At 35.6% G+C, this 24,269-nt stretch overlaps 1 protein-coding gene across 1 annotated transcript in view; it reads left to right on the top strand.

The window, feature by feature from the left end:
* LOC139705088 (receptor-type tyrosine-protein phosphatase O-like) overlaps positions 1 to 24,269 on the top strand; it is a 55,648-nt gene that overhangs the window by 5,907 nt on the left and 25,472 nt on the right. The window contains exons 2-6 of the mRNA XM_071609293.1: positions 3,563 to 3,836; positions 16,823 to 16,981; positions 18,173 to 18,325; positions 20,110 to 20,553; positions 22,348 to 22,509. Coding sequence (XP_071465394.1) covers positions 3,563 to 3,836; positions 16,823 to 16,981; positions 18,173 to 18,325; positions 20,110 to 20,553; positions 22,348 to 22,509 — 1,192 coding nt within the window. The remainder of the gene's footprint in view (positions 1 to 3,562; positions 3,837 to 16,822; positions 16,982 to 18,172; positions 18,326 to 20,109; positions 20,554 to 22,347; positions 22,510 to 24,269) is intronic.

Below are 24,269 nucleotides of genomic sequence, written 5' to 3'. Positions count from 1 at the left end.
CTTCACTAGGACTGCTGGTGTACCAGCTTCCCCTTTGGGATATGTAGCATGAGCATATACTGCTGATGGCCTCCATGGCACAATCACAGGATTGGTGGGGCATCACCATACCCTTGAGGCCTGGCGCTTGTAGGTGTATGGACTTCTCTTGCACATCTATGATGCACCACCACACAATGTTTTAGACAACAAATGCACCTCCTATGTATAGATCCAGGACTTGGTCTTGAGTGGCCAGTGCCACTTGCCCTTCTCCAAGAAGCATGGGACCCAACAACCCAGCTACCCCATGCTTTTTGAAGGACAAGAAAATAGTTGCCATCACTCTCAATCCATTTTGCACACATGCTATTGGTTAGTATCATCCTAAAGTGATGTCAATAGGGAAAAGCTAGAGAACACAGGTGCAAGATTAAAGCACACACAGAGCCATGAAGTAGTGACAGTGCAAAACTTCTAGATGTGGGACAGGAGGATAGGACATGTCAGTGACTGTCAGCTAGCAGGGAGGAGAAAAGCATCATAAGGAAAAAGAGTTCCATCCTCCACAGTAGCAACATGGACCTTTATATTGTGTTAAGGCACAGACCATGGAATTGTAAGTAGATTTTAGAATATACTATACATTTCAATTCTTAGTTGATGAAATACTTTGATGGAAAAATTCAAATTTATTTTAAAGTATTACACAAATAGACAAATAACCCTGGTTTAGTCAGGCCTTAATGGACATTGGCTTTAGTCTCAATTTATATTATATAAAAAATAATCCAATATTAATTGTTTTCTTCTTAAGGACTAGGAACCTGTGCATGTGTATTTGATTAGGGTATAAGGAAATGATAAATTAGATAATTTATTTTTTATATTGGCAAAAAGGGCCAACAGGATCAGACCACAACCACAAGCAAAAGGAAATTATAGAAGCCTGTTATTACATTTAATTTTCTTCAAATTCATACTATTCTCTTACCTTCACCCACTCTAGGGAGGAACATAAGACCTCCCTGCAACTCCCTTCATTCTGGGGATATCATGTGTAAAGTCTAAGATGGTGAGAATGCCATATAAAACACTATTTACAAAGAGGAAGAGGTGTCTGTTGCCACCATAACCTCCCTGGTCTTCCTTATTTCAAAAAGAACTTCATTCACCTCCCCTGGAGGTACAAGATTCTCTGATATTTCCTTTCTAGCTTTCCTACAGAAGGAATGGGAGGAGTGGAGGTGGAAAAGCTGTAGGTAGGGCAGAGCCAGCTCCATGTTCCTTCTAAGTTAGGGCACAGTCCTCCCAACATGAAGCTTGAAGGGAAGTGTTCCTTGTTCTCAGCTGATCTCTTTCTTCAGAGCAGGGACAAGGCAGATAGATAGTCTAGCACCGGAATAATACCAGTGGTGCTGATGGGTGATGCTATCAGTACTGAGCACAGAGAAGAAGCTGGAACTGGCAGAAAGGTGGCACACATCTGCCTCTCGTCTCACCATGATGGTGGGAGACCAGCCCTTCACTTCCCTCTCCTTCAGCTGAGCATAACCATCACCAACCAACAGTCTTGTGCTTGGGCACTGTGTGTGCATAAAGACCAGGCACCCAGGAAGCAAGAGAGTCACTGTCCCTATGTGGACAGAAGGACCAGGCAACCATGAGGGAAAAGTCTTTTGTCCTATGTCTGAGGATGGGAGACAATGTGGATAAATGAAAATTTTAAAAGTCAACCTGTAGCTGGTGCAACATGTAATCCTAGCTACTCTGGAGACTGCAGAGGACTAAACATTGAGGTTGGAGAGTAGCCTGGGCAACTTAGCAAGAAGGGAGGAGAGCTATGGTGTAGCTCAGTGGTAGAGCACTTACCTAACATAAGGGAGGACCTGGTCTCAATCTCTAGCACCCCACAGTCACACACACAAAAAGTTAATCCATAATGACTATTTTATATTACACACCTCTCCCTAGTACCACCCACTTTAGGAAGCACCTGCCTAGCACTTGTCAGGCACTGGTTCTGGAGCTGGAAATGTACCAAGAATTAAAATGGGCTCTAACCTGAAAGGACTTATGGTCTAGTATGGTTAGAAGACCAAGATCACAACTAAGTCTCTTTAATATTAGCTAATTCAACTTCTATGAATGCCAGACATTGTTTATCAGTGCCAAGACCAGCAAACATGAGATTTCTGGGAAAAAAAAAGAAACAAGAAAAGTTATATCAGTACATGTTTAGCCCTACAAGGCCTCTTCTGAGGTACTGATGTGTATTATGTACTTGATTCAACAGCTGATAATAAGTACAAAAATCAATAGGTAGATTAATCCTTGAGAGGTGGATTCCCACATGTAATTAATGCAGTCAGCAACTCTTTCATCCATTTAACAGATGGTTTCCAGTTTCAGCATTGGGAAAATAAGGCAAGAGATGGAGACAGACAAGTGGAACAGTAAGGAGATCTTTTTTTTTTTTTTTGTATTTGTGATGTTGGGCAAGTGATTTAACCTTTCTGAGCCTCAGTTTCCTCAGCTACAAAGTGAGATTGAAAATAATAATAGCCATCTCATGATTTATGGATGACTTATAGGTGATTTTACTGAGATGATTCATATTTGAAGAGTACCCAGGCTAACAATCTTGTAGATTGTTAACCAGTTTCAGCAATTCATCTTTCACCCTATTGTAGAAGACAAACTGAGGCTCAAAGCAATAGGAAATAATTTTTCCAGACCACCACATTCCGAGAAGGACTAAAAACTAAATTAAAAACTAAGCAATAGGTGGTACAAAGCACATGAATCTTATTTGAGATCAAGAGAGGATTATTTCTGTTTATGGGGTCTGAGACAGAACCAGGAAGGAATACTTAAGCCAACTGCATAGATACTATACATAAACTTTCATCTGGAGACTCAAAAGCAATGTTTGCAATCCAACGCTGACTTTCCACAGGCACCTGCAGATTTTCAGCCTTGTCCTGAAGAAGAAATCCCTTCTTCACTCTTTTTACTTCTTTTATTAAGGGCTGGTTAATTTTTACTGAAGAGGATTATTATTGGTTTCTCAGTCCTGACTCCTTTTTTTCTTTTTTTCACTTTCTTAACTAACCGTTGAGAAGTGAGAGTTAAGGTATGTATCTTGAAATGTTCTAGAATGTTCCTGGGCTGGCTATAGCCTCACTCCCTCTGAAGTGGAAAGTGCTTCTTCAGACCACATTACTTCTCCAGCAGAGCTGAACCAGGGGACTTCCCTGGAACTTCAGTGGCACCATAGCTTCATTCATTCTTTATTCTTTTGCTTGAAGTTTATTTTGTGTTTATTACATGACACAGTCCATGAAGGGGAAGCAGGTTTTTCAGGGGAGAAAAAAAAAATCTCCAAAGCAAAACCCTTAAACATTCATCTTAAGAGTGAAAATCTCTCCTTTGTATTTTCTTATGTAACTAAATACCTCTGTAATGCTATTTTAAGAAATAATGCTTATCATGAACATTAGTTTTAGAAAAATTATCTCAGCACAATTTTATTTCCCATCATCTGAATTTGACCTCTCTTTCATTTTCTTCTCTTGAACAGAATGCTGCAACTTTCCATGTGACAGTCCACGATGATAACAGCATCGTTGTCTCTCTAGAAGCCTCAGATGTCATCAGCCCAGCATCTGTGTATGTTGTAAAGATAACGGGTGAATCCAAAAATTATTTCTTCGAATTTGAGGAATTCAACAGCACTTTGCCTCCTCCTGTTTTCTTCAAGGCCAATTATCATGGCCTTTATTATATCATCACTCTAGTAGTGGTGAATGGAAATGTGGTCACCAAGCCATCCAGATCAATCACTGTGTTAACAAGTAAGCATCATGTGTAGTGATGTCTCATTTCTTCTCCTGGGGTTCTCACTGAAACACTAGCCAGAACAGCAAGATGACTCGCCTTGAAATCAAGTGACATAGATTCAAAGTTCTGCCTTATACTAGAATACAGCTTCTTACAAAACCTGGATAATGTTTACTACTTACCCTTTGTTAAACAAAAAAGTGAACATCATTGAGGTAGTATATTTTGAGGCTGAATGACAGTTTCAGATTCATGACTGAACCATGTAATCTTTTGCTATATGACTAAATAGTGTGGTCATAACTTGGCAAGTTGTTTGTCTAGAACATATATTCTCGTATTAAGCAATTTGATATATGAAACAGTTCATTTACACTTCAATTATACATTCTTAGCTGAAAGAGAGAAAAAGATATCTTTATTTATAAGCCACCACTCCCCATCTCACCTTCAAGATAGCCTTGGCTTCCACTGCCCAAAACCAGTGCCAAAAAATCACTGGCATTTTAACTTTCAGAAATCCCTGTCTCAAAGAGTTAGTGGCATGGGGGTGCATACGATCAAAGTATATAATTTATACGAAGGAATAAAACTCATTCTGTGTAATTAAAATGCACTAAAAAAAGAGTTAATGCTGATATTAGGAAGTTTTATAGGAGTGGTCTTAACTGTATATGATTTTCACTTTACTCTCTGAATTTAACGTCTAATCTTAAAATACAATGCTACTTTATTGTATGTGTTGAAGAATGGAAGAAAAGCTGATATCTATAAGACATTAGAGTTTATCACTAAAACAATTAATGGTACAGCAAAGTTGTTTTGCTCATGTTCTTTAATGCAAGCTCTCTGATGGCTGCAATCTTTAAAATGCCAGCTGTAAGTGATCATTCTGGCCACAGTTAAGTAAAAGGGAATAGGGAAGCTGTCTATTTAGGTAAAAGGAAAAAGAAGCCATAAGAAGCAAGAACTCAGAACCAAGCTAGAGAACATATTTTTAATAGGAGTGTCAAAAATTAATTTAAGTATCCATTGGCAGAATCCCAAGATCACTATTGAGTCCAAAAAAATTTAAAATGGCACAGACCCAAAACCTTCAATGTGTATAGACATAATTTTAAAAACTAGGAGTTAGTTGAGTTAAAAGTTTACCTGATAAAATAATGTCTTCAACAAGTTCCAATAAAGAAAAAAAAGGTAAATTGAGAATTAGATTCAGGCAGCATGCATAGGTACCTACTGTCTGTGATCTAAATTCCTTGAAACCAACTCTTCCCTGCTCATAATCCTCATGATATCATAAGCACATAGTCCAAGACATGCATCATAGGTGATCTATAAATATTAGTTCAAGGAAGTAAAAAAGTAGGAGAAAGCCAGGTTAAAAAAAAACTAAAGCACAAAGCAAAATATAATATAGAACTGCAGTAACTGTTGCTGACCCAATATTTATTAGCATGCACTTATCCATGCCTCATCAGCCAAAGCTGGTGGAGTCAGACCTTTAGCTAATGGTCCATTAAGAAATTCGATAAATCTCTAAAAGAATATCTCATTGATACTTTAGTCCTTACAGCAAAATATCTTTTTTTTTCCCTTGAGTTCTTCTGACCAGTGGTCTTAGAAGTGTGTTGAATATTCAAACATTTGGAAACTTAGCAGAGGTCTATTTTATGGATATTCTCAACTTACTTATGTCTTTATGTGTAAATGGGTTTCTTATAGACAGCATAGAGTTGGGTCTTGCTTTTTTTCTGCCTTTTAACGTGTTTACAGCAACATTATCCTATAAAAATAGTGTGTTAACCACATGTTTCAGATTTAGTTTTATGGTAGACACAATAAAAAACTTTGAAATGGTGTAACTAATATTAATAACATGCTTTACTTAACCCATTGCATTCAAAATATTATTTCAGTATACAATCAATATAAAATTTACATGTGATTTTTAAACATAAAATTAAATAAAATTTCAAATTCAATTTCTTTTTTTTTAATTTTTTATTGTTGGTTGTTCAAAACATTACAAATTTCTTGACATATCATATTCCACACTTTGATTCAAGTGGGTTATGAACTCCCACCTTCACCCCATACACAGATTGCAATCAAATTCAATTTCTTATCTGCACTAGCCTTGTTAATTACTCATTAGCCACATATGACTAGTGACAGTTTAGATAGTAAAGGTTTACCCCTTTTGTATATATAGTGAAGGTTGAATTGATTTGTATATAATGTTATTATTTATATGCTTGAATTTATTGTGAATTAATCTAGTCAGTGGTTGAGCTGAATTTATGGTATTGGATAGATTTCAGGAGTGCCAGAAGTAGTATAGAGCATTGCTCAGGAAACCAGTCTTATGCTCAGTATTCAGCAAACCCAGAACACCTGCACCACAGAAGGACTCCCTGGCAATGGACTGCATTGATTTTTATCTGGTGCTAAGTTTTTGGTGGGATCAAGGGAGGTTCTGGTTGTCTTGGCTCAACCGAGGGATCAGGCAGAACTTGTAGTCTTAGGTGAGGCATTAATAACAAAATTCTACCTTAAATATGTGGGTCAGAGTTTCCTGCCTCTTCTCTAGTATTAGCAGAACTCTGTATCGGCTCAGGATCCTGCACCTCTTGCAGAACCATGCATCTTTTGCTTCTCCTCCACTCTTAGAAGGGGATATCTTTTCCTGAGAACTAAGAGGGAAATTTTTTTCTCCCCTTGCTGAATGCCTTAAGTACTCTGCTTTGTGTTTAAGAAGGGCCCAGAGAAGTAATTTTTATCTCTGGTCTCTGAGTCTCTGTGTGCCTGTGCCCCTGTGAAGGAGTCCTTCCCTTGTCCTGACCCTTTCAAGAGACCCTATCTCTCTTGAAAGCCTGATGGTGGCCCAGGAAAAAAGCCTTTGTGAATTCATCAATCTTAGCTGCTTTCTTCTTACCTGCTTTAATAGCAGTCTTCTTTTTGCCATGCTTTGCCAAAGGTGAAACAGTATGCCTCTTTTCTCCTCATGTCATTGGTTCAGTGGGTCCTTTGCCTCACATAGGATAGAAATCAAGTATGACTAGCAGAGAGCCTTAGGAAAAATTATTAACTGCATTGATTCATATATAGCAAGGTGGCTACCCCATAGGCAATAACAAGAAAGTCAAAAGATTAACAGCATATAGAGGTTTTATTCTGGGCTAGAAATTAACATATTCATAAGCTATGTGACAATGTTTTTACTGCACCGGTGCCATTTTGCACCAGGCCAAAAATGTTTGCAGGTGGTTCAAACTGCACCTAGCATTGTGTTTTTCTTCCTCATCCTCAGCATGTCTTTTAGCACATAAATGCACTTAAATGAGGGTCTTGATTATTATCAGATCTGCCTGCACTCATCATTTGATGCTTTCTTTTTTGTCTTATATGATAGCTATATTGGGGGAAGATCCTCCTGCCATTTATCTCAAGCATAGAGCATGTAGCTTTTTTCTTTCAACAATCACCAACTTAAACTTTATACTCCTGCCTCACTCAGAGGAACTTGTTTGTCCCTGGGATTTACTTCACTTGATTGCCTTTCAATCTTACCCCTCTGATAAACTCAAGAAAATTTAAGATTTACAGGCAGGAAGATGTGCTGTTGTCTTGAAGCTCTCTGCATCTTAAGGGGAAGAGGAAACTCACTTTGATTTCCAAAGGGTAAAATTAATTAATGATAGTCTATTGTTTCTCACCTTCTACCCCATTTTTAAAGACTCAAATGCATTATCCCAAATTTCAGAAGCAATTATAGGTTGGGAATATAAGAATTGGAGATTAGTGGACAACTCTTTCTGACATTAAGCATAAAGTGACATCAGGAAGCATTTGAGTTGCAGCTTCCTCCTTTATAAAAGAATCATAACTTGATGACTGATTACTTTAGAGCTCTAAAACTACCATTATTTGCCAGTTTAATGATACATTTTACCACCTTCATTTTTCTAATGAAGAGCTTTTTTAAAAAGTTTGGAAAACATTTGTAGTATCTGCTCACAGAGTTGACACATTGCTCTTGAAAATAAAAGCATACATTTGTTGCAGTCATTGGCTTGTGTCAAACATTTGTCTTGATTAAATGAGCAATGACAAAGCAATTGGCCCTGGGGCAGTCCTTTGATTTTGTTCACTGTAGTTGTTGAGTCTGGCACTTTCAGAAAAAGCTGGCAAAGAATAAATTCAGCACAACCAACTCATTTGGCCAGTTCAAAAGAGCCTCACAACCCTTAGGCTTTGACATCTGATTAATATTTAATTGATTGCGCGCCTTCAACATAGTGCATGTGCTTCAGAAGGAAGGGGTGTTTTTTTCTGTCAAGAAAAAAATACATGGGAATGATCGCTTAGAAATTTGGGAAGCGTTAATACATGCAGCTGTCTCCCGTGTCAGTAAATTTCTAGACAGAATAGATGTAAACATTGCAGAACACACAGGAAGACACTACACAAGTATATTATTTTGTATAACTCTATTATGAATAGAAATAGTTCATGAGTTTCAATTTTATTTATTGGGTACATTTCTCTGTGCCAGGCCCTAGGTACCAGAGAAATAAGATACATAAAAATACTTTCAATCAAAGATTCCATCCTTTTCACTGGAGTGAAAAAGGCAAATAAAAAGTCCCTTACAAAAACTATGATATATACTGTAAAAGAATTATGTGAGAATCTCTTGCCTCCCTACAGAGCAATGTGAAGTTACCTTAGTTGTACTCATGGAAAAATGAATGAAGGTTTGACAAAAGAAGGGAAAGTATTACAGTTGGGGTCAAAGGGAACCATATGTATAAATAATGAAGACATAAACAGCATGGCGCAGTTGATGAACTATAAGGAGTAAAGAGGATGGACATTGCATTTTCCAGAAAATTTCAGGAAAGGTGACTAGAAATGTTAGGAAAGCTAAGAGTCTTTCAAGGGAGTTTATACCTTACCCTGCAAGCAAGTTATACGCAATGAAGCCAGATCAAAGAAATGATAGATTTAACTCAGGGAAGTTCCCTTTCACAGCAGAACTGCACATCACAAGATCCTGAATTTTACATTGGAATAGACGCATTCCCAAGCAGGTATTTGGGGTAGTGGTTTAAGATCTTAGCTTTAGAGTCAAAGAAATCTATAAACCACATATGTAGCCCTGGGAGAGGATAACTCCCTCTAAATCTCAGTTTTCAGAACTGTAACCTATTGCAGGGGCTATCGAACTTTTTTCTGTAATGTCCTATATAATAAATATGTGGTTTTTGGTGAGTTACCCAATCTATATTGCACTGACTCAACCCTGTGGTTGCAAGAGGAAGGCAGCCACAGCTAACACATAAGCAAATGGCCATAGTGGTGCCATCATAAAACTTAATTTGCAGTCACCAACAGTCTGAATTTTATGTCATTTTCATCTGTTATGAAATGCTATCCTTCCTTTGTTTCCTGTTAACCACTTAAAAATGTAAAACACACTTTTAACTTGGAAGTCTTATAAAAACAAGTTGCCATGCGTAGATTTGGCTTTGGGGTTTGTAGTTTGCTGAGTTGATCTGTTATATAATTATCAGATATAATATTGTGATAATCATATAGTATGTACTTGGAGGGGGTGCTATAAACAATGTAGAATTTTTGTAATGTAGAAATTGTAAAACTCCTTTAAAAATATGTGGCACAGAGCCCGTGATCCATAAATATAGGCAGTATTCATGGCATTAAATAGGAAGTTACTCACAGCTTCAGGAACACAGAAGAGTTGAAACAGATGAGGTAGGGAAATGCTTGTGAGGTGCAGATGACTGGATTAAGACAGAGATACTGACTAAAGGGAGAATAGTAAGTAGCCTACAGGCTTAGAAATTCCCAGCACAAAGAAATAAAATATTAAGGTGAGATGGGAGGCAGGGCGAATAACTGAGAAAGCTGTTGAAATGTTCCAGAAAAGAAAGGATGTGAACGTGTACTAAGACAGTGGGTGTGATAGTCCCCAGCCCTCCTGGACCCTGAATGGCTGCCACCAGCCCACTTCAATGGCCTTCTTGCATGTAGCTGAGATATCAGGTCAGGTCACAAATCATCATCTAAACAAGGCCCAAGCCTGGTACCCAGGATCAGTTCCTTTTCCCTACTCCTACCACCAGAAGTGAGGATCTAATCACAAATACCTCTTTCTTAAGAGAACCATGTCAGCAAAGATACACTCTCAGGTGGGTCCCAACAGAAGAAAAGGTTGTTGACACTAACCCAGTTGCTTCTGGGTCAGCAAAACAGAGCAACCTCAAGAAGAAGCACCTCTGAGCAGTTAGCTTTTACCAGAGTGCAGGCTCCCTTTGTTTTCTTTAAGAGCATTTTTTCCACATTTGCTTATATTTCTCTCCCTTCTGAGAAAATTACACTCAGAACTTTCAAATATTTTCTTCATGATCTGCTACCTCAAAGGTAACTAAGGAGCATAAGATATCTTCAATTTGAAGATTAGTTTAAACATGGTACTTTTTACCTTTTATTCAAAGGAAAAAGTGGGATTTTAATGTCTTGAGTCCTAGTCAAAATAGTCAGTAAATGTCTCCTATGTCATACACTGTTTTTCTACTACCAAAAAAGCAAAAAGAAAACCAGAAGTACATTTCCAAGTTTAAAAGTAAAATATTTATCTCTTTGAATCACTAAGAAAACAGAAACTCAAAGCAGAGAAGTGGGCTTAAATAATGGGCCTCCATGCTCCTGGTATGGAAAAGGCAGGATTGGGTTTGGGCCCCATATAGCAAAAAAACAGAAATACTCTATAATAGACTGCACAAACCCAGACTCTGCTGAAAACAAAAGTTCCTCCTGTTTAAGAAAAAAATTTATACATAGAGGCCTGGGAATGCAGGGGTGCACATACCCAGCATCCGCTACCAAGGAACAGGCCCAGAGCCCTCTTAGGGTCAATGAGTCTGTGACAGACACTGTAACACCCACAGCATGAAGAATTCCTCAATGTACATGCCTTGGTTCAGGCCAGAGGCTCTGTGAGCTAAGAAGAGACAGTTGTCTAACTGCTTCAAGAGCAAGTGATAAGTAAGAAACAGGGGGATGAAAAAGCAAAAAATGAAACTAGAATCTGAGTTTCAAAACACATGATGAAACCTATGCTAAGAACAATGGACATCAGAACAACTGCAATGTTTCAGATTCTATTTTAAATAGCTATCATCTAACAAAAAATTATAGTAAGTTTATGATGTCCAAAGACATAAATGTAAGAATGATATCTATTTTCAAAGGTCAAAGAATAGCAAAACAAAAAGTAGCAAGAATAAAATAAAAACACATAGAATACATATAAGCATATAAAACCTTTCTGAAATGGATATAGTTATTTAAATTAAAATTTTAATTGGACCAACTAGTTTAAATTAATTTAATTGAATTTAAACTCACTTGCAATATTTAGGACTGTTTGTGTACCGATGACCGTTAAAGAGAATTGGAAGGTGACACTGATAACAAAGAGTCTCTTGTGAGCAATTGCCCCATATTTTTCTTCTTTTTCTTTTTTCTAAGTACTGGTGATTGAATTCAGGGGTGCTTAATGACTGAACCATATTCACAGCACCTCCTTATTTTTATTTTTGAGACATATTCTCACCAAGTTGCTGAAGGCTTCTCTAAATTGCTGAAGCTAACCTTGAATTTGTGATCTTCTGGCCTCAGTCTCCCAAGTTACTGGGATTTCAGGCATGCACCACCACGCCCAATTACCCCATAATTCAGAACAGTGAGACAATCCACAGGTTGTGGAGATGGGAGTGGCCAAGCTATGAAGAATTACAAGTTCTAGAAAAGAGAATGGAAAGATGGATACATATTAGAAGAGATGATTATGAGAATTTCCAAGATTTAAAGAATAACATGAATCCACAAGTTGACAGAACATTCCAAGAACCTAGTAGGTAGTTCAAAACTAAGAACAGCCAAGTTCTGTGGTGCATGCCTATAATCCCAGCAGCTTGGGATGCTGAGGCAGGAGCATCACAAGTTCAAAGCCAGCCTCACCAATTTAGCGAAGCTCTAACCAACTTAGAGAGATCACATCTCTAAATAAAATATAAAAAGTGCTAGGCAAAACTCAACACAAAGTGGATTAAGGGCCTAGGAATTAGACCAGAGACCCTGCGCCTAATAGAGGAAAAAGTAGGCCCAAATCTTCATCATATCAGATTAGGACCTGACTTCCTTAACAAGACTCCTATAGTGCAAGAAATAAAATCAAGAATCAATAAATGGGATGGATTCAAACTGAAAAGCTCTTCTCAGCAAAAGAAGCAATCAGTGAGGTGAAGATAGAGCCTACAGAATGGGAGCAAATTTTTACCACACGCACTTCAGATAGAGCACTAATCTCTAGGATTTATAAAAAACCCAAAAAACAACACCAAAAAAAAAAAAAAAGAGAGAAAAAAAAAACAAATAACCCAATCAATAAATGGGCTAAGGAACAGAACAGACACTTCTCAGAAGATAATATACAATCAATCAACAAATATATGAAAAAATGTTCAACATCTTTAGCAATTAGAGAAATGCAAAACAAAACTACTCTACGATTTTATTTTACTCAAGTCAGAATGGCAGCTATTAAGAATACAAATAACAATAAAGTTTCACGAGGATGTGGGGGGAAAAGGCTCACTCATATATTGCAGGTGGGACTGCAAATTGGTGCAACCAATCTGGAAAGCAGTATGGAGATTCCTTGGAAAACTTGGAATAAAAGCACCATTTGACCCAGCTATAAACCCCACTCCTTGGTTTATCCCCAAAGGACTTACAAACAGCATACTACAGTGATGCAGCCACATCAACATTTATAGCAGCACAATTCACAATAGCTAAATTGTGGAATCAACCTAGATGCCCTTCAATAGATGAATGGACAAAGAAACTGTGGTATATATACACAATGGAATATTACTCATCATTAAAAGAGAATAAAATCATGGCATTTGCAGGTAAATGGATAGAGTTGGAGAATGAAGTACTATGTAAGCCAATCCCAGATAACCAAAGGCTGAATGTTTTCTCTGATATGTAGATGCTGATCCATAATGGGGGTAGGAATGGAGGCACTTTGGATAGGACAAAGGGGAGGGAGGTGGTGGGAGGGGGCATGGGGGTAGGAAAGATGGTGGAATGAGATGGACATCATTACCCTAAGTACATGTATGAAGACATGAACGGTATGACTCTACTTTGTATACAACCAGAGAAATGAAAATTGTGCTCTATATGTGTACTACGAATTGAAATGCATTTAGCTGTCATGTATAATAAATTAGAATAAATAAATAAATTTTAAAAAATAAATGAAAAAGTGCTAGGGATGTTGTTTAGTGGTTAAGCACTCCTGGGCTCAATCCCTGGTACCAAATAAATAAATAAAATAACTAAGTATATGATGGCAAAACTGCAGTTTATCAAGGCTAAATTTAGAAGGAAAAAAATATAACCTTGGAAGTTACCAGAGGAAAAGAGCATAGTATCTACAAGGGATTGGTCATCAAGCTGACAGAGCCTTTTCTTCTGCAATAATTGGTGCAAGAAGAATAAGGAAGCAATATTTTCAAAGTACTGGGGATGAATCTGTCTACCTAGAATTTTATATTCAGCTATGTCAAAAATAACATGAAGAATAAAAAAAGAACAAAGAAATTTTATAATATATAAATCTTAGGAGAATGTTAACACCCATAACTCTAATGAACTCATAATAGACATATTTCAGCAAGAAATAAAGGTGAATCTTTAAGAAATACATACACATACAGAAATGACATATAGTTTCATATAGTATATTATATGACAGAGATTGTATGAAAATTAGTTGGAAAAGATTAAAAAAGAACCCATAAAATAGACAAAAGTCAAACAATTCTAAGAAGTGGGAATCTGAGTGGTTAAAAAATAATCAACCTCCTTCATGAGCAGGAAATTAAAACAATGAGACAAAATTTCATACTCTTTGTGGTGGCAAAAATTAGGAAAACCAACATAAGCAATTGCTAGAGAAAAACATGAATAAACAAGAACTATTATACATTGCTGATAATAATGTCAATTGACATAATCAAATTAGACCACACTTTAGCAATATCTTATATGACTGAAAATGTGTATACCCATATCCTACAATCTAGGATTTCCGGCCTAAAAAGACATGCCCAAGCACTTATTGCAGCAGTGTTCGTAAGACTGGATGGTTAAAGGCAAGTATCTACCAAAGCAATTACAGATTTATTGTATAACTTATATAGTGATAAAATGAACACTTCAGAAACTAAAAGTTTCTAAAGATACTTGTATCAAGATGGATGAATCTCAAAACAATGTTAGGTGATAAAAGTCAGCTGTAGAATGATATGTAGGACAGGGTTCTATTGACATGATATATAAAAACATGAAATAATGCTGACTACATATAAATATTTTTTTAAAAAACAAAACATCAGAAGATAAACACTAAATTCAGAGTAACAATTTACTCCTGGCCATATTAGAGATCCCAGGTAAGTTATATAGGGGAGTTTCAGCTGTTTCATACAGCTTAGTTTATTTGAAATATTAAAAGTCCTGAAGAAAGTAATAATAAGCAAAGTTCATAAGTGATTCACATTTTCTAGCTACCCCATTTCTCTGTCCAGTCCAGTCTGGCTCCTAAATCAAGAACAGGAAGCACAGCAGAGTGGTTGATAGCCACTTGGAGTATGGAATTAGATCAGGTTTTAACCTTTTAATCACTGAAATACATGTAGGTAATTACACCTCTGATTTATGCCCATCACTTAAAAAGAATTTTTTTTTTCTTTTTCAAAAAGAAAAATAATGAAACAACTAACCAGACAGATAACAGAAGATTTGGAGACTATGCACCTGGGTTCTACTGAAAACAGTAATTCTTAAACAGAATACACCTCATTAATGACTAGGCATGGAGTTGAGGACTTGCAGCTGATCTGGGGATCATTTACATTGAAGCTGAGGGAAATGTATAAAACAATCATGCAATCAGACATTTTAGAAATTCTCTTAAAGTTTAAGTAGCTTTGCAGCAGTCCAAAAGAAAGAAAGAAAGAAAAATCCTGAAAATAAATAAATCCACATATATGACTTGCATTTCAAAGTTTAACTGTGGCTTTGATGTGCTGACTTCATGCCTCGGGGTATGAAAGATTGACTGGACCTCTCATTTCCCTTTTCAGTGGAGGGAACCTTGGTGAGGGTGTGAAACAGGACTGCAGCAGGGGAAGAGGTCCAGCTCCGTGGTTGCTTTTTTGCTCTTAGTTTCACTTTTTTTTTTTTTTTTTTTTTTTAACATCCAGAGTCCAGAGCTAGATAGGATAGACTCTCTGGGTTAGTGATTAGGCTGAGTTGAAAGAAAGACCTTCGTATTATTCTCTAGGAGTTTTGAACTCAGACCTCATATCTTCAAGGTTGTTTGTTTACATGGCATAGTAAGTACACTATGAAATAAAACTTTTATGTAGAAAGACCAGGTATAGGACAAGGATAAAACAAACTTTTAAACCAGAGAATACAGTACAGTCTGCAGAGACAGGATCACAAAATATACTACAATATGAAAGCCTCCCTTTTTTTATAGATATTGGCTTGGGTTTCCATAAAATTCAGGGAAACTCAAAGATTTTACATGTAGTTTCAATCTTCTTTCAATCTCTTTAATCAAAATGTGTGGCTCAGGCGGTAGCGCGCTTGCCTGGCATGCATGCAGCCCGGGTTCGATCCTCAGCACCACATACAGACAAAGATGTTGTGTCCGCCAAATACTAAAAAATAAATATTAAAAAAAAAATTCTCTCTCTCTCTCCCTCTCTCTCACTCTTTCTTTAAAAAAAAAAAAGAAACAGTTTTTTTTTTTTTTTTTTAAAAAGCAAAAAATAGGTTAAGGCCCTCAGGAACAGAATGAACTATATTCAGCTACAGATTGAAATAAACAAGATTCTCAATAATTATTTGTTGAAAGAACTAAATCAAGTTTTGGCATCTTATGTTATTGAAACTGAAATTTTAAAACTGTAAAATTTAAACCGAGGATATTGCTTTAGTTTGGGCTATAGATGACGTCTGAGAATCCTCCCAACTTAAAAACTTTGAATTAAAATTTTTTATTTAATAACACAATGGTTGACTCCAAACCAAATTACTTTAAATATTTTAATCAAATTAATGTAAGTAAAATTTATCCAGTAGCTCCTTCAGAAGGATGGGGCAGATCTTTTCTTTTTTAAGAATTTTGCTGCATGAAGGAACATAGAGGAAATGCAGACATATCTCAATCAAAAAATTTTTAATGAGTGTTTAAAAAGTTTTCTGTTGAATTAACAGCTCAAGCAAACTAGAATAAATTTTAAGCTTCTGTAGAAAGAATGGTTTGATAACAATTTAAACTGTCATTTACAAAATTGAGTATTTTACAATTTTATGCATAACATAGAAAAATAAATGCTAAGTTCCCATGAAGAAATAAATGATCACATAAATATTTACCATTGGCCAGAGCCAAAACGTATTTTTCTGTTACTGATTTGTTATTAACATCAAATTTTCTTGGCATAAGGAGAAGAAAAATGAGCTAGGAATCTGGAGATACAGATGCTGCCAGAAACTTGTTAAATTGTCTATGACAAGTAATTTCGTCTTTTGAGCTTTAATTAATATTTGTTCTGTCTTGATCTCAGGGCTGTTGCAAATGACATATGACAAAAAATGAATATGAAAGTTTTTTGAAAAGCAGAAAGTGCCATATAAAATGGAGTTTATTAATTATTGCTAAAGAAAATACTCAACTCATGAGAACTGAGGAGCTCAGTGCTCAGAGAACATAAAAATATGAGTAAAATTCTAGAAGTAATTCTTGGTACTTCAAATACTGATGACTTTCTCTCCTTTTTCCTTTTCCCTTTCTCCATTTACTTTCCTTCCATAGAACCTCTACCTGTAACCAGTGTTTCAATATATGACTATAAACCTTCTCCTGAAACAGGAGTCTTGTTTGAAATCCATTATCCAGAGAAATATAATGTTTTCACAAGAGTAAACATAAGCTACTGGGAAGGCAAGGACTTCCGGACTATGCTATATAAAGGTAAGAGGCAAAAGAAAGACTAAAGAGTAATGTTTATTACTTATTACATGACTTTTTCCAAGTGGTCTCCTCTCTTACTCTAAAGAATTTTTATAATTCACTACTTGACCTATAAATGAGCCATTAAAAATAGTTATTGATTCATGAAAATTTTGTTATGAGGAGTCTCAGAACATCTGGTTTATTAGCTGAGAATCACAAGTCATGCATACGATATGAGAAGTACTCAAATTATTTTCAGTTACATGTTATTCTTGCCAAAGGCACCATGCCTGGTGCAGGAAATGAATTCAAAGAAGTTTAGAAGCAACTTTGCCTACCAGTTTCTTTCTGAGTATGATACAAGGGCATTTCTAGAATTGGTTGACAAAGGCAACCTTTCACAAAGTTTTGTTTGAAGATGGTACAAGATTATTTTTAAATGCAAAAGGCAATATTTTTTGTTTCTTTGAATATATTTGCCTACATAAAGAAATTAATGATTGCATTAATACACAAAAATTGTTTTCACTGTTTTTACTGGCCTGATGGGGACCTTGTGAGGAAGGTAGAGAAAGCGGATAGCCCATGGGAATTGAATAATTCAAATTATTCAAAGAATCAAGTAAACATTGCTGGGTGCTTGTCATTTCTTTCCCTTATTTCTTTTAACTTGGATTGGATATTTAAATTTATTATTTTCTCTAATATGTTCCAAATAGAATCCAAATTTCTATCTTCTTTAGAACAGGCCCTGTCTGCCAATTGGCAGATAAACCAGTCTACTTTAAAAGTAAGCTAATTTTTATGTTTTTATATGAAAACATTTTTCTGTGAAATTACTATTTCTTCTGTCATGAAGTGGCAAAATACTATGGTTTTTTTCATTCTTAAAATAAATGACTAGCATAAATCTGATCTCAATAATGTCTCACTAAAATTTCATATAATAAAACTATACTCTTGGGTTCAATCCCCAGCACCACATCCAATTATGTCCAATCTCCTTCAAAATTCTGGCAGAAAGGCTTTCAGGATTCAGTGTAAAAAAGATTCAAAATTTGATCTCTAGTTCTAATTATTTTTTACTGACCATGCCAGAAGTTGAAGGGAACATTATTTTATGGATATTTAATCGTAATTGGAAATTTCTACAAGTATATGACATTTAGAAAATCCTATTTTTAATGTAATTGACTTTTTTCTTCACAGATTTCTTTAAGGGAAAAACAGTATTTAATCACTGGCTGCCAGGAATTTGTTATAGTAACATTACCTTTCAGCTGGTATCTGAGGCGACTTTTAATAAAAGTACCCTTGTGGAGTACAGTGGTGTCAGTCATGAACCCAAACAGCATAGAACTGGTAAGTCTTCTGAAGAAGCAAATTTAGTAAAAAAAAAAAAAAAATAATAATTAAGTTATATGTTGCTGTATATTGAATTTTATTCTTTTAAAAAACATAATGTTGAAGAGCTAAGAAAATAAATATATATTTTAACAAACTAAAATAAATTTTCAATCAATTTGAAAGGAACCAAGTGTAATCTTAGATCTATAATCTTTAAATTAAAAAATGTGATTTTTACCAAAAGTTATAATTAAGTAACTTAACTGGATCTAATAGACATTGGTTATCCTATAACCTGACATTGGTTATTCTATAACCTATACTCTGATAAATGCCCACATAGCAGAAAAGCAGATGGGAGACATTGTAGTACAGGCTATCAGATTATTAAGGAAAAATATTGGGACTTTGATATTTAAAACTTACAGTGCTTAAATTTTAGTAGCATCATTAATGTGAAGAAGTATTATATGATGAATGGATGCATGCATGGATGAAAAGAATGGATCCGTTAAAAATGCCATGTGCTGTGGTGCACACCTGCAATCCCAGGCTGAGGCAGGAGAATCACAAGTTTGAAGCCAGCCTCAGCAATTTATAGAGACCCTCAGCAATTTATCAAAGACCCTGCCTCAAAATAAAAAATAAAAAGAACTGGGGATATATCTCAGTGGTATAGGGCACCTGGGTTCAATCCCCAGTATCCCAAATAAACTAATACCTACTAAATACCCATCATCAATAGAAGCAATGTTGAGTATGCCTAATGAATGCTCAAAAGGCCCTTGTTATAAGAATTGGAAACAGACTCTGATAGATCACCCAATAGCCCCTACAATTTAAAACTCTAATAATATATCATGACTCTCATTTCATTAGGCTAATATGAGGAAACTATTTCAGCTAACTAGCTAATTCACCTCATCTCCACATCAAGATTTTATTTGTCTTTTTTATTATTCGATTTAAATAAAGACACATTGATTAAGCACATTCTACCTGGAAGTTGTTCTAAGTCCTAAAACAGATTAACACAAAGTGAGATGAGACAGGTCCTCTGTCCTCAAAAAGTGGTACAGGTATTGTACAAATGGCAGTAATACAAGGCAGAATGAAATAATGTCATCAAAGAGGTAAAAATTTACATAATAGTAAAAAGGAAGGAGAGATAAATTTTTTTATTAGAAGTTCATTGAAGAGGTGGTATTTGAGCTGCTATATGAGGAACAGGTAGAAACTATTGCAATTAGAAACCATGAAGTGTCTTTGTAATTTTCTACCTCATTCATAAATTCATTTTGTTCTCACGTTTCATTTTAGAGAAGTGAGGAGCAAAGCCATATTTCCAACAATGTGTCAACAACTCTCAAACCAACTCATGTATGCAGATATTCTAGGTGCAGCTATGTCACTGAAGTAGTCTTATCTTAATAGCTACAAGTAAATTATATTTAGACTTTTTTAATAAAAAATCCAGAGACTGAGACACTTTGTATTAAAAAGTGAAATTGTGATAAACTAAAGAATATTTATATAACTTTTCTTTAGAAATACTTAAATTACCACTTCAACAAGCATAAGTTAATACTTTTGAAGAATAACTGATGATTTGCTAATATGTACACATCATCCACTACACACATTGGAAGTATGACTACTTAAAATTACAGATTTTCTTCATGTAAATTTGTCTGTATGCTAGAAGTAAAATTAAACTTCATGTTGTAAATGTGTTTGATTCATTAGTATCCAGTATAACAGAGTTAAAGTAACTTGAAAATTGAAATTCTCTTTTACAGCCCCATATCCACCTCGAAATATTTCTGTTCGCTTTGTAAACTTGAACAAGAACAACTGGGAAGAACAGAGTGGCAATTTCCCAGAAGAATCCTTCTTAAAATCGCAAGATTCAACGGGAAAAGATAAACTCTTCCACTTCACAGATGAAACTCCTGAGATTCCCTCTGGCAATCTCTCTTCTGGTTGGCCTGATTTTAACAGCAGCGACTATGAAACCACATCTCAGCCCTATTGGTGGGACAGTGCATCCGCAACTCCTGAAAATGAAGATGAATTTGTCAGTGTACTTCCCATAGAATACGAAAATAATAGTACACTCAGCGAGACTGAGAAGTCAACAGCAAGCTCTTTTTCTTTCTTCCCTGTTCAAATGATATTGAGCTGGTTACCACCAAAACCACCTACTGCCTTTGATGGGTTCAATATTCTCATAGAAAAAGAAGGTAAGGCAGCAGGAGACCAGAGGAAATAAGAAATGATGCAAAGAAAGGAAATTTAAAATGGTTTTAAATTTGAGATTAGAAAGAAAGACTAGTGGTAGGTACTTAGTATCTAAATATAAATATCTAAATATAAAAGAAAGAGAACTCTTTGAGTATCCAATGTGGACTGAGAACAGGAAACCAAAATAAATAAGGTAGATCAAAATCAGAAGATCGGGGTGCTTCACAAGTCCCCTTTACTAAAACCATACAGATTTCACTGCCTCACATTTCACATACCCCAGGTCACCAATAAAACCCTTATGTTTGGAAACATTTTAGATTAAGGATCTAGCCATTACAAAATATTATAGAATATTCTGGAACAAATTTGTGAAATATGCCTCAAAAGAATCTTTGACAACATGACTACTTTTCATAAAAGTCTGAGACCTGTGACCTGCCTTCCCAGCTATTCATTCCTTATGGGATGTGCCCCTCTGGAACCAGTGCTCAGGTTTTCCCAAAGAGGAGCTATTAACAAAAAGCAAAATGGTGACAACTGCATCATATTTTGTATTCATTTATCAAGCATTTCAAATCTGTTCTTTATTGTAGCCCACCAATTCATGAAAACAGAGCCATGGCATATCTGAATGTTTGGTAGATTTTTATGGCTATTTTTTGTCTATCTCGTTTTTACAGTAACATCCTTCATTTGCTATTTTCCAGTGTAGTCATTTGGGTGGTGCAGGTTGTCAAGTTGTCAAAGTTTGAAATTACAATGGCAGCCTGATTTTCATGGTAGGACATTAGAATCATGAAGATTCATATATGAGATATTGTTTGTTCGTATTTTGTTTAATACAATGAGATGTATCTTCTATACTAGATAAGAGTTCTTTTATACTAAATGATAGTGCAATCAACCACACCCAAATATTATATAAAATTGAAATCCTTGGTTAATTATAATTATTTGAATCAAAAATTATTTGTCTGGAATTTCTTCATTTAATGGGAGTTCATAACCCACTTGAATCAAATGTATGAAAGATGATATGTCAAGAGCTTTGTAATGTTTTGAAAAACCAATAAAAAAAAAAGAAATACAGTTAAAAAAAAAAAAACAGTAGTCCCCTTAACCTATTCTTTATTTGTCTTTAATTTATTCTGAGAAAAATAGTGTCTTATAACTCAGAATATTTTTAATGCCTATTTCCTTGTAAATTCAATCATGCCTTTGTCTGACTGCAGTATGTTCTTTTGAAGACTATTGTAGTTACCAACAGATGATAATGACTTCAACTGAATTAATAAGCAGCACGATATAGACTCTGAAACAATGTAAAATAATTCCTACTTTCAAAGGTTCTGGAAGAAAACAGGTGAAGAAAAACATGATTGGCATATTTCTGTAACTAGAAATAATTCAATATATTTTAAAACATTTATGGATATTTAATGCTACAATGAGGAACTTAGAAGAAACATGGTGGTAGTTATTTCTTATCTCATATCAGAAGAGAAACCCAATGATTGCTATCTTGTCCTACCATTCTGTTTCTATTGTGCGCAGAATTTTATTGAGTAAAAATATATAAGATATGCAATATGCCCATCCCTAGTTCTGTTGATTTGGACACCATATTTTAGTTTTGGTATTTTATTCATCTTTTTTATTCATCTTTTTTATTTATAGTGCCTTTAGTTAAGAGGCCTAAATGATTTTAAATTAATTGGCTTGTCTATACCCAGGGTCCTTCCACGTGTCAATTCAGATATATTCTCTTTGTGTGTATGTGTATGATTTAGATAACTTTACCGAATATTTGACCGTGGATGAAGAAGCCCATGAATTCGTCGCAGAATTGAAGGAGCCTGGGAAATATAAGCTATCTGTCACAACATTTAGTTCCTCAGGATCTTGTGAAACCCGAAAAAGTCAGTCAGCAAAGTCACTCAGCTTTTATATCAGTAAGTAGCAAAGAGATTATTTTGTGCTTACAGGGAAGCTAGAACAATGAAGCTGTTGAGATTAATGATGCTCAGGTGTCAATTATTCACAAACCTTAGGGATCCTGAGAATTCTTCAAGGTCGGGGGAGGCTGGGATCCAGGAGCTTCTGACAGCAGAGGAAATATATGTATGTTTAATAGTAGCAGACCTACCCAGGGATTTAACTTGAGGATTATTTTTACTATTGTGATAATTGAACATTTATTAAGCTGGCCTTCCACACTAGCTGTAACAAACTCTCCAAGGACAAGAACACACAGTTTGGGAAATATGACTTTGGTTTGAGTTCATAATGAAATTTTCTATTATAGGACTATAAAAAGTCTCATTACAGTATCGAACTTGCGGAGTTCAAAAAGAGAAGGTTCAAGCGTAGTTATACCCAGGTGGTCTCCCTGCAGTTGGCAGGAGAATACAAAGCTAGAGCATCCTAAAAGCCAGTCTCACATCTCAGGGTAGCTTCTACTTCCATAAAAGTAACAGCAGAGCAAGAATGAGGCCCTCAGGCTGTACCAGCAGTGTGTCTCTGTAATGTCTTTAGCTTAACTATGTTTCATGGATGTTTAGGGGCTAAGCCTCAGTCATGCAGCTCACCAGGACTTTAATGTGCTTGTTGATCAGGAGAAAGAAAAGCCAGAAAACATGGATAAGTACTGCTCTCAGAAAAGGGTGACCACTCTCTATTCCATGGCCTTCTTTACAGGCAAAACACCACCCTTCCTCAAATGACCCTCCAAAGATGGGTAGGGAGAAGAGAGGCAGAGGGAGAAAATCAGTGTACTTACCAGCTTAAAAATGTTGAAAATGATGCCCCTAATATAGCATTTTTACTTGAGAAACCAAAATATCACCACCCATGAAAGGTCTGAACTACTTATCCATCAGACACGCAAAAAGGATATTGGTAATTGCCTTACATGGATTCCAATCATGGAAAATGTTTGATATGAGATCACTTGAGAATGAAACAAAGCAGAGTATTCAGTACTTCCCAAGAGGCTAAAAATGCTTCACTGAAGGAGACTTCCTGTCCACCAGGGCAGACCCACTGCCAGTGTCCTCTCTCCCTCAATGGTTTTGGCCACGTTAGCTTTCTGTCCTCTGAATTTCAATTGTGTTTCATAGTGCACAGCATAAAACACACACTTAATGAGAGACATTTTCCCAGATGCATTTTAAGGGTGTTCATCTTGCTTCTCACACCAAATTTTAAATCCTAGGCTGCCGAGATATTATTTGCTTATGTATTCATTCGTTTGTACATTCAATAAATACTTATTGAATCACTTTTATCAATAAGACCTTCTATTCTGTTCTCAAGTATATCTAAAGAGAGCATTATTCAGTATTTGTCAGAATTGCTCAGATAAATGATTATTTCAGAGACATTTCTTAGTATTAATCTGTAAAAAGATAGACCAGTAGAAATTCTTTTGCCAATAAAAAAATGTTTAAATCCTTAGAATATTCTGTAGACATTAAGGAGTTGTACAATGTACTGTGTAGATATAAATATTTATACTCAACAGGGTAGATGAGCAACAAATTAGGGTAGCTTGATTTCATTCAACATAGTGCAGTTACACACCAACTAAATAACATTTGCAGCCCATTTGCCTAACCCAACTGTTTCAGACATTCTGGTATTGAGTTACTGCACTAAGATTTATTACATTAAGATTTACGTTTATGTTATTGCATTATGATTTATATTTGCA

Source organism: Marmota flaviventris, chromosome 3, assembly GCF_047511675.1.
Source record: "Marmota flaviventris isolate mMarFla1 chromosome 3, mMarFla1.hap1, whole genome shotgun sequence".
Lineage (NCBI taxonomy): Eukaryota > Metazoa > Chordata > Mammalia > Rodentia > Sciuridae > Marmota > Marmota flaviventris.
This window is presented reverse-complemented; position numbering and strand designations above follow the sequence as displayed.